The following is a 13,305-nucleotide window of genomic DNA, read 5'->3' as shown; positions in this document are numbered from 1 at the left end:
TTGCCCAGAACCGAGAGCGCGCGCGCCGCGTGTTCGGCTCCGGTTCAGTTTCACAAGCCCGCAAATGGCGGCGATCTGAACTCGAAGGCCATTCGCCCCCTAGCGGCTCACATAGCTGCGTGGGAAACTATCCCAGGGCACCCAGAATGGGTACACCGTACAAATCAATACACCGTCCTGCCGTTCGGCCTGTCTCTAGCACCCCGTACATTTACGAAGTGCATGGACGCGGCGCTCGCCCCCCTGAGAACTCAGGGGCTGCGAATAATGAACTATCTGGACGATTGGCTGATATTGGCACAGTCAGAGACGGAGCTGTTATCTCACAGAACAGTGCTTCTCAGTCACCTGGAAAGCTTGGGTCTCACGGTCAACTGGACCAAGAGCTCATTAATGCCCAGTCAGTCAATTTCCTTTTTAGGAATAGAACTGAATTCTGTGGCCATGACGGCTCACTTGTCGACACAGCGCGCGCGCCGTGTTCGCCGCCTAGCTGCGTCTTTCCAGAAGGGCAGCTTTGTCCCTTTGAAAACGTTTCAAAGGATGCTGGGCTGTATGGCTTCAGCGGCAGCGGTGCTCCAGCTGGGCCTACTGCGCATGCGCCCGCTCCAACGCTGGTTGAATGCTCGCGCGTCTCGCCGAGCCTGGGTTTCTGGCGGCCAGAAAATCAGAGTGACTCAGACCTGCATAGCGGCTCTGCAGCCCTGGTTAGTAGCCGACTGGTACCAGCAGGGAGTGATGATGGGAACCGTCTCTTATCGGAAAGTCATTTCGACAGACGCGTCCAACTGGGGTTGGGGCACGCTGTTCGAGGGCAGACCGGCCTTTGGCCAGTGGTCAGACCAAGAGAAGTGTTTTCACATAAACTGTCTGGAAATGATAGCGGTCGAGAACGCGCTTCCTCCCGTTCATACAGAACCAACATGTTCTCGTCCGCTCGGACAACATCTCTGTGGTTTCCTATGTAAACCGTCAGGGCGGTGTCAGATCCAGAAACCTCTGCAATCTGACGGAACGCATCCTTATTTGGTCCTAGATGCACCTGCGCTCGCTGAGGGCGGCGCATGTGCCTGGCCATTTGAACGACGTCCCAGACAAACTGTCCAGGGACACCGTTCCCCCAGGGGAATGGTCCCTGCACCCCCAAACAGTCCAGAAACTGTGGCGCCTATTCGGCAGAGCGGAAGTCGACCTATTTGCGTCAAAAGACAACGCTCATTGCCCGATGTTCTTTTCGAAGAACGAGGACGCGCTGGCCCAGGTCTGGCCCAGCCTCCCACTGTATGTTTTCCCTCCGGTCTCCCTGTTACCACAGGTGATCAAGAGAATCAGTGAAACGCGCCACTCGGTGCTCCTCATAGCTCCGCACTGGGAGAATCAGAATTGGTTCCCGGAACTAGCACGGCTGTCACATGCAGCTCCGTGGCCTATTCCGGTGAGGGCAGATCTCCTCTCTCAGGCTCGCGGCTCGATCTGGCATCCCCATCCAGAGCGCTGGTCTCTGCACGCATGGTTGATCAACAGGTACTCGTTGCCCTGCCAGAAAGAGTGATGAACACGATCACGCAGTCTAGAGCTCCTTCCACGAGAAGGCTCTACGCCTTCTCGTGGAAGGTCGGTGTTCTCCAAGTGGTGCACCGACAGAGATCTGGGCCCACGGACGTGCGAGGTTGCGCATCTGCTCACTTTCCTACAAGAGCTGATGGATAAAGGGAGGTCCCCATCCACGCTCAAAGTTTATGTGGCGGCCGTGGCGGCGTTCGCAGAATCGACACATGGCCAGTCACTGGAAAGACATGAGCTGGTCATCCGCTTCCTTAAGAGAGCTAGAAGGATGAATCCGCCATGCCCCCCGTCGGTTCCTATGTGGGATTTTTCCTTGGTCCTCGAGGCCCTGAAAGCCTTCCCATTTGAGCCACTAGACTCCGTGGAGTTAAAATACCTATCACTAAAAACCGTTTTTCTGCACGCGCTGTCAATCAGCGCGACGTGTCTTGAGTTCGGGCCGAATGACTCTAAAGTCATCCTCAAACCTAGACATGGCTATGTTCCAAAAGTGATGGGCACTCCTTTCAGAGCGCAAGTCATTTCACTGTCGGCTCTGCCAGCGTCAGACAGTGAGACAGACGTGAATCTTCTTTGCCCGGTCAGGGCGCTGAGGTTTTACACTACGCGCTCCGCCTCTTTCAGGCGCACGGAGCAGCTGTTTGTTTCGTTTGGTGGGCGCACCAAAGGTCTCGCTGCCTCGAAACAGACTCTGTCCAGATGGATAGTGGACGCTATAGCTGCCGCTTATGCGTCAAAAGGTCTGCAATGCCCTCTGGGCATCAGGGCTCATTCCACTAGAGGCATGGCCTCATCGTGGGCGTGGTCCAGCGGGATTTCTATCCACAACATATGTGTAGGGGCTGGAGCTCCCCGTCTACCTTTGTCAGGTTCTATAACCTAGAAGTTCCCGCCCTGCAGGCTAAACTTCTGTCAGTCTAAGCGAGTTGTGCGTTCTGCCCAGAAATATCATGCTCAGACCACTCTCACGTGACTCAGCTCTCCTGGTTGAGCTGAACTAGTAGGGATGTGCTATATGCTTATACAGACCAGTGCTCTGCTCTGTATTCCCTATGTGTGCTTATGTACGAGTGATGGCCCGCGTGGCTGGCCACCTTATTTTTCCACTTATTGGGTTCCCCGAGAAACCTCGGCGACTCATGGGTGGTTGCTTGGCGCGCACGGCGTTGACAAAAAGTTCCCGTAGCGTAAGCTAAACTTACGCAATACGAGAGAACCTCTCGTAAGAGAACGTACTCGGTTACTAACGTAACCTCGGTTCTTTCTAGAGAGGGAACGAGTATTGCGTAACCGGCCGTGCTTGCGCCACGAGCGACTTCGCTTCAGTCGACGAAAACCAGGGAATTCAGCCTACAGCCCCTTCTTTATACGCTAAGCCACGCCCATTCTGGCGGGCTATGACGCTATGAAGGCGCGGGCGCCCTTCATTGGGCGTGACGTCACGCGGGGCTCACTGGTAGGTTGCAGCAGATGCCCGCAGGGCAGCCAATGGAGCACGCAAGACTGCCTGCTCTAGGTCTGCTAGCTGCTGCACTGCGTTGACAATGAATACAAAATTAAGGATAATTTTTTGGCTTCAATATCTCGAGAAGATGAATCTTTCTTTACGCAATACGAGAGAACCTCTCTAGAGAGAACCGAGGTTACGTCAGTAACCGAGTACGTTTTACAAATGGGGACAAACTTTTAAGGATTAACACTTTTTTTTGGTCAAGTTAAAAATAACATTTAAATTGGACAATATTCAGACTTTTGAACTTTGATGAGCTGGAAAAAATTGTGTGAAGTACTTGAAAGTCCTTGAAAAGCACTTGAAAAGTCCTTCATTCTTATAACAGTGGTTTATAATTGTCTAATTTGCTGTTATGATCAAAGCTATATGTGATCCATCTTTGGACGAACCACACACACACACGCGCACTTATTGTTACGCCGAGGGAAGGGAGTAAGATTTGATGATCATCAGAGTTCGCCATACCTTGGCTGTTGGTGAATTGTCGCCACTGCACCCAACCCTACGATGACAAGCCTATGGACTGCACACAATCGCTGAGACTCTAGCGCAATTACTTTAATGGGTCTGATTCTTTCTTCATCTTGGATAGAATTTTGTCAAAATGCAGTTTGTCTCCACAAAGGACACATGCGATATAGTCTTAAATTTGGCTAAAAGAATGTATATTAGATTGAACTTTATGTACAGCTTTAAAATGCTCTCTACATAGGCATCTCACTAGGTTTTGGAGCAAGGCCAACATCACGGTTATTAGTAAATGAGCGTTCTGGTTTAAAGAAAGCTGCTGATTTTTTAAGTGCATCTCTCACCTTCCTGAAAACACTTAGACTCGGTTTGCTGGATCGTCTGTGAAAATGAATGAATATGTTAGGCCAAACAACCATTTACAACTACAGTATTGGGAACCTTCAAATTTATGATCCGGCGCTTTTAAAAGACACTTACCCACGTCCTTCCTCCCGGTAGTTGTCCAGACCCTCATCATATGATTTTGAGCGCTCTGTTTTGGTTCCTGATTCCAGAAGGGCATTTCTGAGAGACTCTGCATAGATGTAGACAAAAAAAATACAACATCAGAACATCTGCTCCCTGTGCCATTCATATGGTGCTGTTAGATGGCAATAATTGTTAAAATAAATTGAAATCTACACAGAATTGCTCACCTTGGTCATGAGACAGTTGCCGGCGCATGAGGGGACTAGGGGTGGTAGGGCTTGGGCTGTCAGAGATTACAGCCTGAGCTCCAGAGATCACAGCCGATGCAGGAATGTGGCTGCCATCATGGTCTACACTAGGGCTGGCTGGCTCATCTGTAAACATAGTAACAGAGCAGTAAACATGTGAATAAAATAACTGTGCAAGCATGTGTATACATTTATGAACATGCATACCAAAGAGAGCAAAAAAAGCTCCAACAATAAAGTAAAAAAAAAAAAAAAAGATAAATAAAAGATAAATGTGTCCTACTATGCAGTACATATTCATGCCCTCATATATGCCTCAAAATATTAAACTCAATTTTAAAACACCGAAATCATTAGTTTGACCACAACACTTTTATTAAGTAAACATAGGGCAACTTTTTCAACTTCGTGGTTGTCACCATTTTTTTCCAAGGAAAGCTGGCAACTGTTACAGGTGTTTCAATATATTTTTTTCTTTTATAAAAAAAAATCTGAAATGGAACAAAAAGTGTCAATATTGTGTCAAAAATGTAAGTGACTTAATATTAACTACTTAATATTAACTAAGAACTTTTATTAACTTAAAAACCGCAGTATCATGTTAACCGAGTCTCATTTGTTTAGACTTCTCCTCGAGAGGCTGCGCGAGCCACAACAGCGCAACCTTGTTACCGTCAATACATTGATACTTACTATTATCCACTATTAATCACCACTTACACTAAATGTAATAAAATCAGAATCATTCTCGTGTTTTGGTAAGTTTTAATCAGGCTACTTGACCGGTAGGGCAAGTAATATTCTCTTTTTCACTTGCCCCTTCAAAAAAATCCACTTGTCCCAGACAAGCGTTATGCAGAGACTCTGCTGCATAAACTTTTTCTAGGAACGAGGACAGTTTTATTCATCTTACAATTTGACATGTCCTGTTTTTGAGAGCACTGGAAACTTATGAGCTTCTCTGCAGGTCTCAGCCAAAAAAGGTTGGAGTACAAAGCTGTTCTGTGCTGCCAGAGGGCTGGAGCAGCTAAAATTAAAGTAACTGCCCTAGTTCCTGCATCCTCCAGCGTCTCAAAGAGGGCCAAGGGGAAGGTATGCAAAACACTCTTCATGCCTAGCCGAAGAACTCTAGCATAGCCTACAGATCGCTTCACTCCAAGACACAAGAATCTTAATGCTATCAGCAATCACCTAGCTTCATTTAATGGGATGGTAGGCAGGTTTTTTTTTGTGTGTGGATGAAATAGGTGGCAACCATCCTCTACTACATTCTTTTAGCAGATACTTTTATCCAAAGCAACTTATAATGAAGAATCTGAGGTTTGGGCCTTGCCATGCCAATGGTTGATCAAGAAGTCAAACAAACTGAGCAATGTGTTGAAATGCCACAGGGCCATAGTGTTTACAACTCTTCAGGATGTCAACCAGCAGAGGAGTGACTTAGTTATCTGTGCATATTAAGTTAAGACAAGTTAAGACAAGTATTTCAAAATTAAAAAAAAAAACTAAACCTAAAATAAAAATATAAACTAAAATAAATAAACTAAAATATACTGCATACACATGTCCAACCCTGCATTTCTATCCAAAACTGATTTACCAAACTTTATCACTTTAGGGCTGCCCCCATAATAGTCGACGATAAGGGGCTTAGCTGACGAAATTTTAATTAGTCAGTTAAGTCACAGAAAAAGAACTCCACAACAGGAAGTCACGTAGTCCATGGCGGACAGATTGTTAACACAGCTGGTTCATGTGGTAATTACAATATGTCGAAAAGAAAATCCAAACGTTCGCCTATCATTCATCAACCTTAAATATGACTTATTTGAAACATGCAAGCAGTAGTAACGTTTGCAAGGCAACTTTAACCTAGATAAATGTGCACGATTATTATGCACATCTCCAAGTGCTTGTGCGGAGTGTGGAAGCTAGAACTGCGCTTACTGCATGACGTTTAACTTAATGGGATAGTTAACCCCAAATTTTTTTTATCATTTACTCACCCTCATGTTGTTCCAAACCCATAAGGCTCATCTTCGGAACACAAATGAAGATGTTCATTAAACAAATTCATAAAGAGTTCGTAAAACTAATCCATATGAATTGAGTCGATAAGTCTAGACCATAGGTTCTCAAAGTGCGGCCCGCGAGCCAATGGCGGCCCGCCGAAACATTTCTGGCGGCCCGCGATAACATCTGTAAAACTGTTAAAACTATTGCTTTGAAAAAATGAATATCTCCGTTTAGTGGTGTTTAGCGGCATCCATAGGCATAAGCGGTAATTACATGGTCCGACCGACCGATCGCACTTGACCTCACTCCTAAGGCCACCAGGAACAGTGGTTGTCTACACAGGAATAGGAATCGTGGCCAACCGAAACCAGCACCACAAATCCCATTGCAATTTAAAAGGGTATGTTGACCAAGTAATCAATATTCAATGTGACTTAATAATAATCTTAACAATGTCAAGCTTATTAATAGCCGCGTTTCCATTACCTTTCAAAATGTTCACGGGCGCGAACACTTGCATTTTCCTATCAACAGTGGAAACAACTTAAACTAGTCTATCATTTCTGGTCATACAGAAAATAATAATGCATTATTCGCAACTACTTTTATTTGTGTAAACTCATAACAAGAAAACGTGCTTTTGTAAAATAAAATAAAACAATCAGTAGCCTAGGCTACTACGCGCTTTCGTGATCTCCGTGAACTGGAGCGCGAGAACTGAAACAAAATATAGCCTATGTAGGCTAAAGCTTAAAATGTGCACTTTTAAACAAACAAACTCGAATCGAAAGCAAATACCTGATTATGTAGGCTAATCCGTATGAAAGGTGGATTTCTCTCTAAAAGCGCATCTGCTTAACAGCGGAGATGGAGATATGTTTTTAGCCGACACTTAGAAAACAATAGTTTATTAATAAACAATTAAAATGCCTCGCTGTTTTTTCAGACGCATTTATTATCATTAGCCTATAACTCACCTATAAATCAGGCTAGATCAGACACGTACAGGCTATATGGCTCTTCTCATTCATCACTGCGGGAAAAATATAAATTCTAATTTGGCCTTAGAAAACCAGTAAAATCGACATGTTTTCCATATTAATTTGTGAATATTTAAAATGTTTAATAAAGGGGCAAAAAGTCATTTAAACAAAAATCTGAAAAAGTCTGTCGATATTTACTTTTTTGCGCAGCAGTTGGTGAAGCCAGTTCAAATTAAAATTTTGTTCAACTTTGCGTTTTAAAAAGACAACAACCGTTCATTTTTCGTTTTTCAGTTACGGGTTAAAAAAGATAGATAATAATATGCAAATCTGCAATAATGGAAACGCGACTGACAAGCAATGATAGAAATGAATGATGATGATGACTTGTTTGGTAAGCTTCTATTTTAAAAGTTTCTTTCTCTCCCCCCCAAAATTTTTACAAGTTTTGCCAGGTTTAGCCTCAGTTATGAATTAAAATGTGTTTATTGCAACTAATGTAAACTGTAGAGATGCAACCTGGTCATTAAAATAATTTCAAATGGGATTTTCTTTTCAGTTTTTTTTTTCTTCGTTTTCTCCCCCGCCACTTTGGCGGCCCTCAGTTCAATGTTGGGTTCCTAAATTGGCCCTCACCTATCAAAACTTTGAGAACCCCTGGTCTAGACAGACACAATCGCTTTATACGCTGAACAGATTAGATGTAGGCTTTTATTCGCATAAACATTCATCAACTCACACATAAGTTATGATAAATGGAAGCTCAAGCTTGCTTGGCGTGCGAGAACAGAAAAAACACAGAAAATGTGGACTAGGCCGCTAAATTTTTGGGTGAGTCCTACATTTTTTTGTGAATTAACCCTTTAACCCAGAGGCACCAGCTAGGGATGGGTACCGAAACCTGGTATTAAACAGGCCCCGGGGGCTAAATGATGAAAGACAGCAGTATCAATAAGCTCTATTACCGGTTCTGCTGTCGGTACTAGAGAAATTAAGAAAATACACATGCTATTAATTATTTCTATAGACGTTATCTTGCAAATTCTATCTTGCCAGTCATTTTAACTTAGCTATTGTCTCCCAAAAGAAAGAATCAACTCTGAACCACCTAAACGAGTCGTCAGGAATTCCAGTTAGTGGTCGACCAATATATCGCCAAGGCCGATAAGTTTTTCTGATTGGCCGATGTGTTGGAAGCAGGACTTTTATTGTGAGGGGCGGCGAGAAGAGAACGGCAGCGTCTGATCACACAGTGCTCACTCACATTCTCAGTCTTCATTAGTTTACGATCTCTGTCAGTCATATCTAATACTTTGTTAGACAGAACTGATAAACAAAGAAAGTAAATGGTTTGCGAAAAAGTTAAGCGTTGCTTTTATATTATTTGTAACAGAAAAGGCAAACAATCAGGCTAAAATACTTTATCATTTAACTTACCGTCAACATTCAGAAAATTCGCATCTACATCATTTAACAAATCTCTGAATATCTAATAAACATTTAATTAAACAAATCTTGCAGATTTAATCGAATCCAGCTGTGATATCTTGTGAAGTGTGCATTTGTAGCCTGCATGTGTTACTGCGAGTGACGGTCGGTCCGTGCGAAGTGAGTGAATGCGAACAGAAGATCAGCTTCATAGGAGACGTCATCGAAAAACTTTAAATCCTTAATTTTAAAATATGCTGTGCTATATCCAGTTGCCCACTGTGTCATATTCATATCGTTTTCACTGTGTGCTGAATGTAAAATTAGCGTTACCTTGTCTTGATCTGAAAAAATATGATTACCAGTGCGCATGAAATTACCAGATTACTGAGTGCCCTGTTACAGTGTTTACTTCCTTTTTATTCACATATTCATATATTTTTAAACAATTACTTTATTTGTGAAAAATACTGTAATAGGATTGCAGAAGTTGCCATCTAAAGTATAAGCATGTTTATTTTAAGGATTTGTTTTCTAATTTATAAAATATTGATTAAAATAAATATAAAGTATATATAAATATAAAGTATATATAAATATAAAGTATATATTTATATATATATATATATATATATATATGTGTATATATATGTGTGTGTGTGTGTGTGTGTGTGTGTGTGTGTGTGTGTGTGTGTGTGTGTGTGTGTGTGTGTGTGTGTGTGTGTGTGTGTGTGTGTGTGTGTGTGTGTGTGTGTGTGTGTGTGTGTGTGTGTGTGTGTGTGTGAATATCGACTATCGGCCACCCTGCTCTCTAAGATATCGGCCATCAAAAAAAACAATATCGGTCGACCACTAATTCCAGTCTCACTTCCGCGACCTGCATACATAACGCAGTAACACATTTGCATTATGCCCACCTATGGTCTTCATTGGCTGGCCGCAAACAATGTCTACTTTGACCCGCCCTCAATGGCTGTAAGGTGGTTCATGTTGTGTGTACATGTTGAGAAGACGCTGTTAAGCGAGTTTGTCATTGCACTGTTTTGTTGTGTTTTTCATCAAGAATAATAATGAACCCACCGTTCAAGCAACTGCCACCCTCGATTTGGCGCTAATTCAGAAGCGAAAGTAAAATGCACACGGGCATTCATAATGGTGCGTGTCCACTGGCGCGGAGCGAGTGTGTTCTCGTGCTCAACTTCCATATGAATGAATTGAAAACGCTCGCTATACTCCACCCCGTTATGAATGTCAGTGCGGCCGTGCGCATTTTACTTTTGCTTTTGAATTAGCGATTAACAAAAGAGGGAAAATCTGCAAGATTCTGGATAAATTGAGAGTCACAAAAAAAAAGTCACAAATTAGTCTAATAACGTGCTACTTAGGAAATTCAATGGGGAAATAATAAGCACATTATAATTCTTGCAATATTCACGATGTTGCTCAAACTGTTTTGCCGGGAACATATGAATATTCTATCTCCAGCACTAATGGGAATATCATACCATTAACACTTATATATTTATTTACCTTCTCACTTTCAAAATTCTCACCCAAATGTGTAAGCAGTATAAGCAATACAGATTTTGGACACTAACAAAAACAGTTACAGTGTATGCTTAATATCAAAAGGCTAGTGCAAAAAACACCAAAGCATCAAAAATGATATGTGACAGAGTGTAGATCGACTATCACTCAATATTCTAGACATAACCTCAGGCAATAGAGTACGAGGGAAGGCCACTTCCTCCCTGAACACCAGCATGACTCACACACAGTCACTCTCACTCTATTTTAGTCACTCCCAAACACACTCACGGGCCTGGAATTGCACCTCCTGCAAAATCACCCTGACTCCTCAAGCTTTGAGAGTTTGATAACAAACAATACAAAGCTAAATTTGCCCATGATAATCCTCTGTCTGGACACATGGGGTCGGGATTTGAAATTGTGATTATGAAAGGTCACAGTTTGAGATCACATAAGGTAGTGGAGCATTAACAACACAGAAAAGCACTGATCACACAAATTGTATATAAAAAATGAATTGCAAAATACAACAAAGTCTACACATAAAAATATCTGCTGTAGCTCTAAAACAATCCTAACTGCTGGCTCAAGAATGTTGCCAGGTTGGCGTTGCTATGGTTACAATGAGTGCACTTACCGATGAAGGGAATGGAGTCAAGTGATTCATCCAGATTACTGGAGCAGAAGGAGGAGTCAAGCCGCTCCCCCAGTCTCTGCATGTGCATCTCCCGACGCGCATCGTTGGGCAACCAGCAGACACCACCCCCTGCCGGCTCAGACACATCCGTGTCATTCACTGCAAGGATGTATGAGGGATGGCGGAGCGGTTGTGGGGTCCCCTTCCCTGTTGGGGGCTTCTCTCGGAGGACTACACCTTCTACAGAACTGGACCCGTTTACCGGTAAACCCTTGACATCCCGTGAATGAGTTCTCTGAGCTGATGCCCCACCCTGTGGCCTCTGAGGAGGGGGAGTCGAGTAAGATGCCGACCTATATCCCACTGGATTCTCTTTCCCAGTTTCTGGGATCTGCATGGTTTCAGCCCTAGTTCTTGATTGGTTTGATGCAGAATTAGAAATACGATTTCCAACAACAGTTCCGCTTTGGTCTTTGGAAGGAGGCTCTTTGGCCTGGTTTACTCCATTACGAGGTCGCTCTGTAAAACCAGCAGTGGGTGGGATGTCCGTTCTGGAGCTGTGCATATGGGAGCCAGCAACACCCCTGATGTTCATACCATACCCTGTTGGGGGACGATAAAGGACCGCCCGTGGTGGGAGAGACTGTCTACTAGGACGACTCCTCTGGTCTACTCTGCCATACAGCGGCCTATCCACAGCGGCCCAGGGTGCGGCAGAAACTAGTTCATGTTCCACATAGTCTGACGAATGAATACGGGGCTTCCGCATGAGGCCGTCAGAGGACACACTACGAGGAGGCCAGTCCCTGGCTTGGGCTGCTCTCTCTGCCCCACTCATCCTATCTTGTGAAGCGCTGCGTGGAGGAAGCACAGACGGGCCCTGGTAAGCCCGCTCATGAGACGTGCTTCTGCGGCGTAACTTATTGCCCCATCCAGGTTGGTGTCCACAGTGAGGGCCACCGTGGACACTTTGTGATGCAGTTCGCAGGCTGTCTAAACGCTCTTGAATAGTCCGACTGTAAGTGTGAAGACCTTTATTATCGATATATTCCCGGTATGTCTGGTAAGTCCGCCAATCAATGTTCTGGTGGGTAGCAGGGGAGTTGATGGAGGAAGCAGGCACATAGTGTGTAGGTGGAATGGCATAATGATCACCATGGTAACCTGAAGGGAACATGTCAGCTTTGCGAGGGTGAAGGTATGGCGGACGACCACCAGACACTGTACCAGGCCGGGCTCTAATCAGCATTGGATCTGGCCCTACTAGACCATAGTCCCCCCTATGACCGGGAACCATACGGCCCATGGGAACATCAGGAGGTAACACCACTGTCCGAACACTTTCATTACACACACATACCGCAGTCTGTGTCTTTGGAATGGGTGGTGGAGGGGAGGGAGGTACTGATATCTCCACCCGATATCCTAAATCAGATGGTACAACCCCCGGGGCTAATGTCTCAGTGGCCTGGGCCATCCCCGGGGGCTTACAGTCTACTCGAGGGTAGCATATAGGGGGTGGCTGCGGGATATGGCGGGCATTTCCACTGTATGCATCATGACCCTTAAGGTAGGCATCTTGGGAATAGGCCTGTGGAAGAAAGAATCAGGTACATTTTAATAGTATTCACAATATTAGAGAAAACTTGAAATTCATGATGATTTCCTACAAACAGTTCATCTCTGTGTGGGTAGACAGCATTACATTTGCGTGTGGGAGTTTGACAGGTCAGAAGTGTGAGCTATACTCTGGTGTGCCAAGTGCTTGAGAATTCTACAATAATTATAATATCCAAAGCTGACAGTTCAGAACAAAAATACACCTATAGCAATCAATTTGACTAAACATCTGTTTTTTACAGTCATACACAACAGAAACTGTAGTGATCTGATCTCAACTGGGAGCAATCCGGTAATGCCTTCCCTTTAAATTTTATTATGGTGCTGGAAAGAAAGAACAGCCTCCATTTCACACAAAGACATATCTCCAAAGGAAGCACCAGGCAGCCTAAAATAATAACAATAAATAGCAATTCATAGTAACAAGAAAGTGGTTACCCACCATTCGGGTCACCACACGTGACCGAAGCGACACTGAAGCCAGAGGTGGACGATTGCCCTGGTTAGCAATGGCACTAAATCTGACCTCCGTAATCATGTCAAAATCCAGAGTTCAAGGTAAACTACTATCACAGGACTTCAGTTTGATGAACGTCAGATTGAAAACAAATACCAGGCTCCATATTGTTTGTCTTGCTCGGACATGTTGGCTTCCAAAACATCACGGCAAGTCACATAGAGTGGACTTTCAACCCATCATACAGTTACATTCCTTTTGCATAACAATACAAACTCAATCTGATATCAGTAGTAGGGAACTTCGCCCCTCCTTTCATGCCATAGATGCCTTGTTACAAAGGCCAAAGTTCATAATAGGAAAAGAGA

General features: G+C 44.0%; 1 protein-coding gene across 3 annotated transcripts in view; it reads right to left on the bottom strand.

The window, feature by feature from the left end:
* The window catches only part of arhgap21b (Rho GTPase activating protein 21b), a 67,029-nt gene that overhangs the window by 18,525 nt on the left and 35,199 nt on the right, over positions 1 to 13,305 (bottom strand). For 2 of the 3 annotated variants that reach the window (XM_056262913.1, XM_056262916.1), the window contains 4 exons: positions 10,861 to 12,451; positions 4,246 to 4,392; positions 4,028 to 4,124; positions 3,892 to 3,928 (listed from right to left, as the gene is read on the bottom strand). In XM_056262913.1, coding sequence (XP_056118888.1) covers positions 3,892 to 3,928; positions 4,028 to 4,124; positions 4,246 to 4,392; positions 10,861 to 12,451 — 1,872 coding nt within the window. Of the gene's footprint in view, positions 1 to 3,891; positions 3,929 to 4,027; positions 4,125 to 4,245; positions 4,393 to 10,860; positions 12,452 to 12,922; positions 13,062 to 13,305 lie in introns of those variants that run through there. The other variant, XM_056262915.1, reaches the window with a different exon arrangement.

The sequence above is a fragment of the Rhinichthys klamathensis genome, unplaced genomic scaffold, assembly GCF_029890125.1.
Source record: "Rhinichthys klamathensis goyatoka isolate OS25496 unplaced genomic scaffold, OSU_Roscu_1.1 h1tg000011l_1, whole genome shotgun sequence".
NCBI classification, from domain to species: domain Eukaryota; kingdom Metazoa; phylum Chordata; class Actinopteri; order Cypriniformes; family Leuciscidae; genus Rhinichthys; species Rhinichthys klamathensis.
This window is presented reverse-complemented; position numbering and strand designations above follow the sequence as displayed.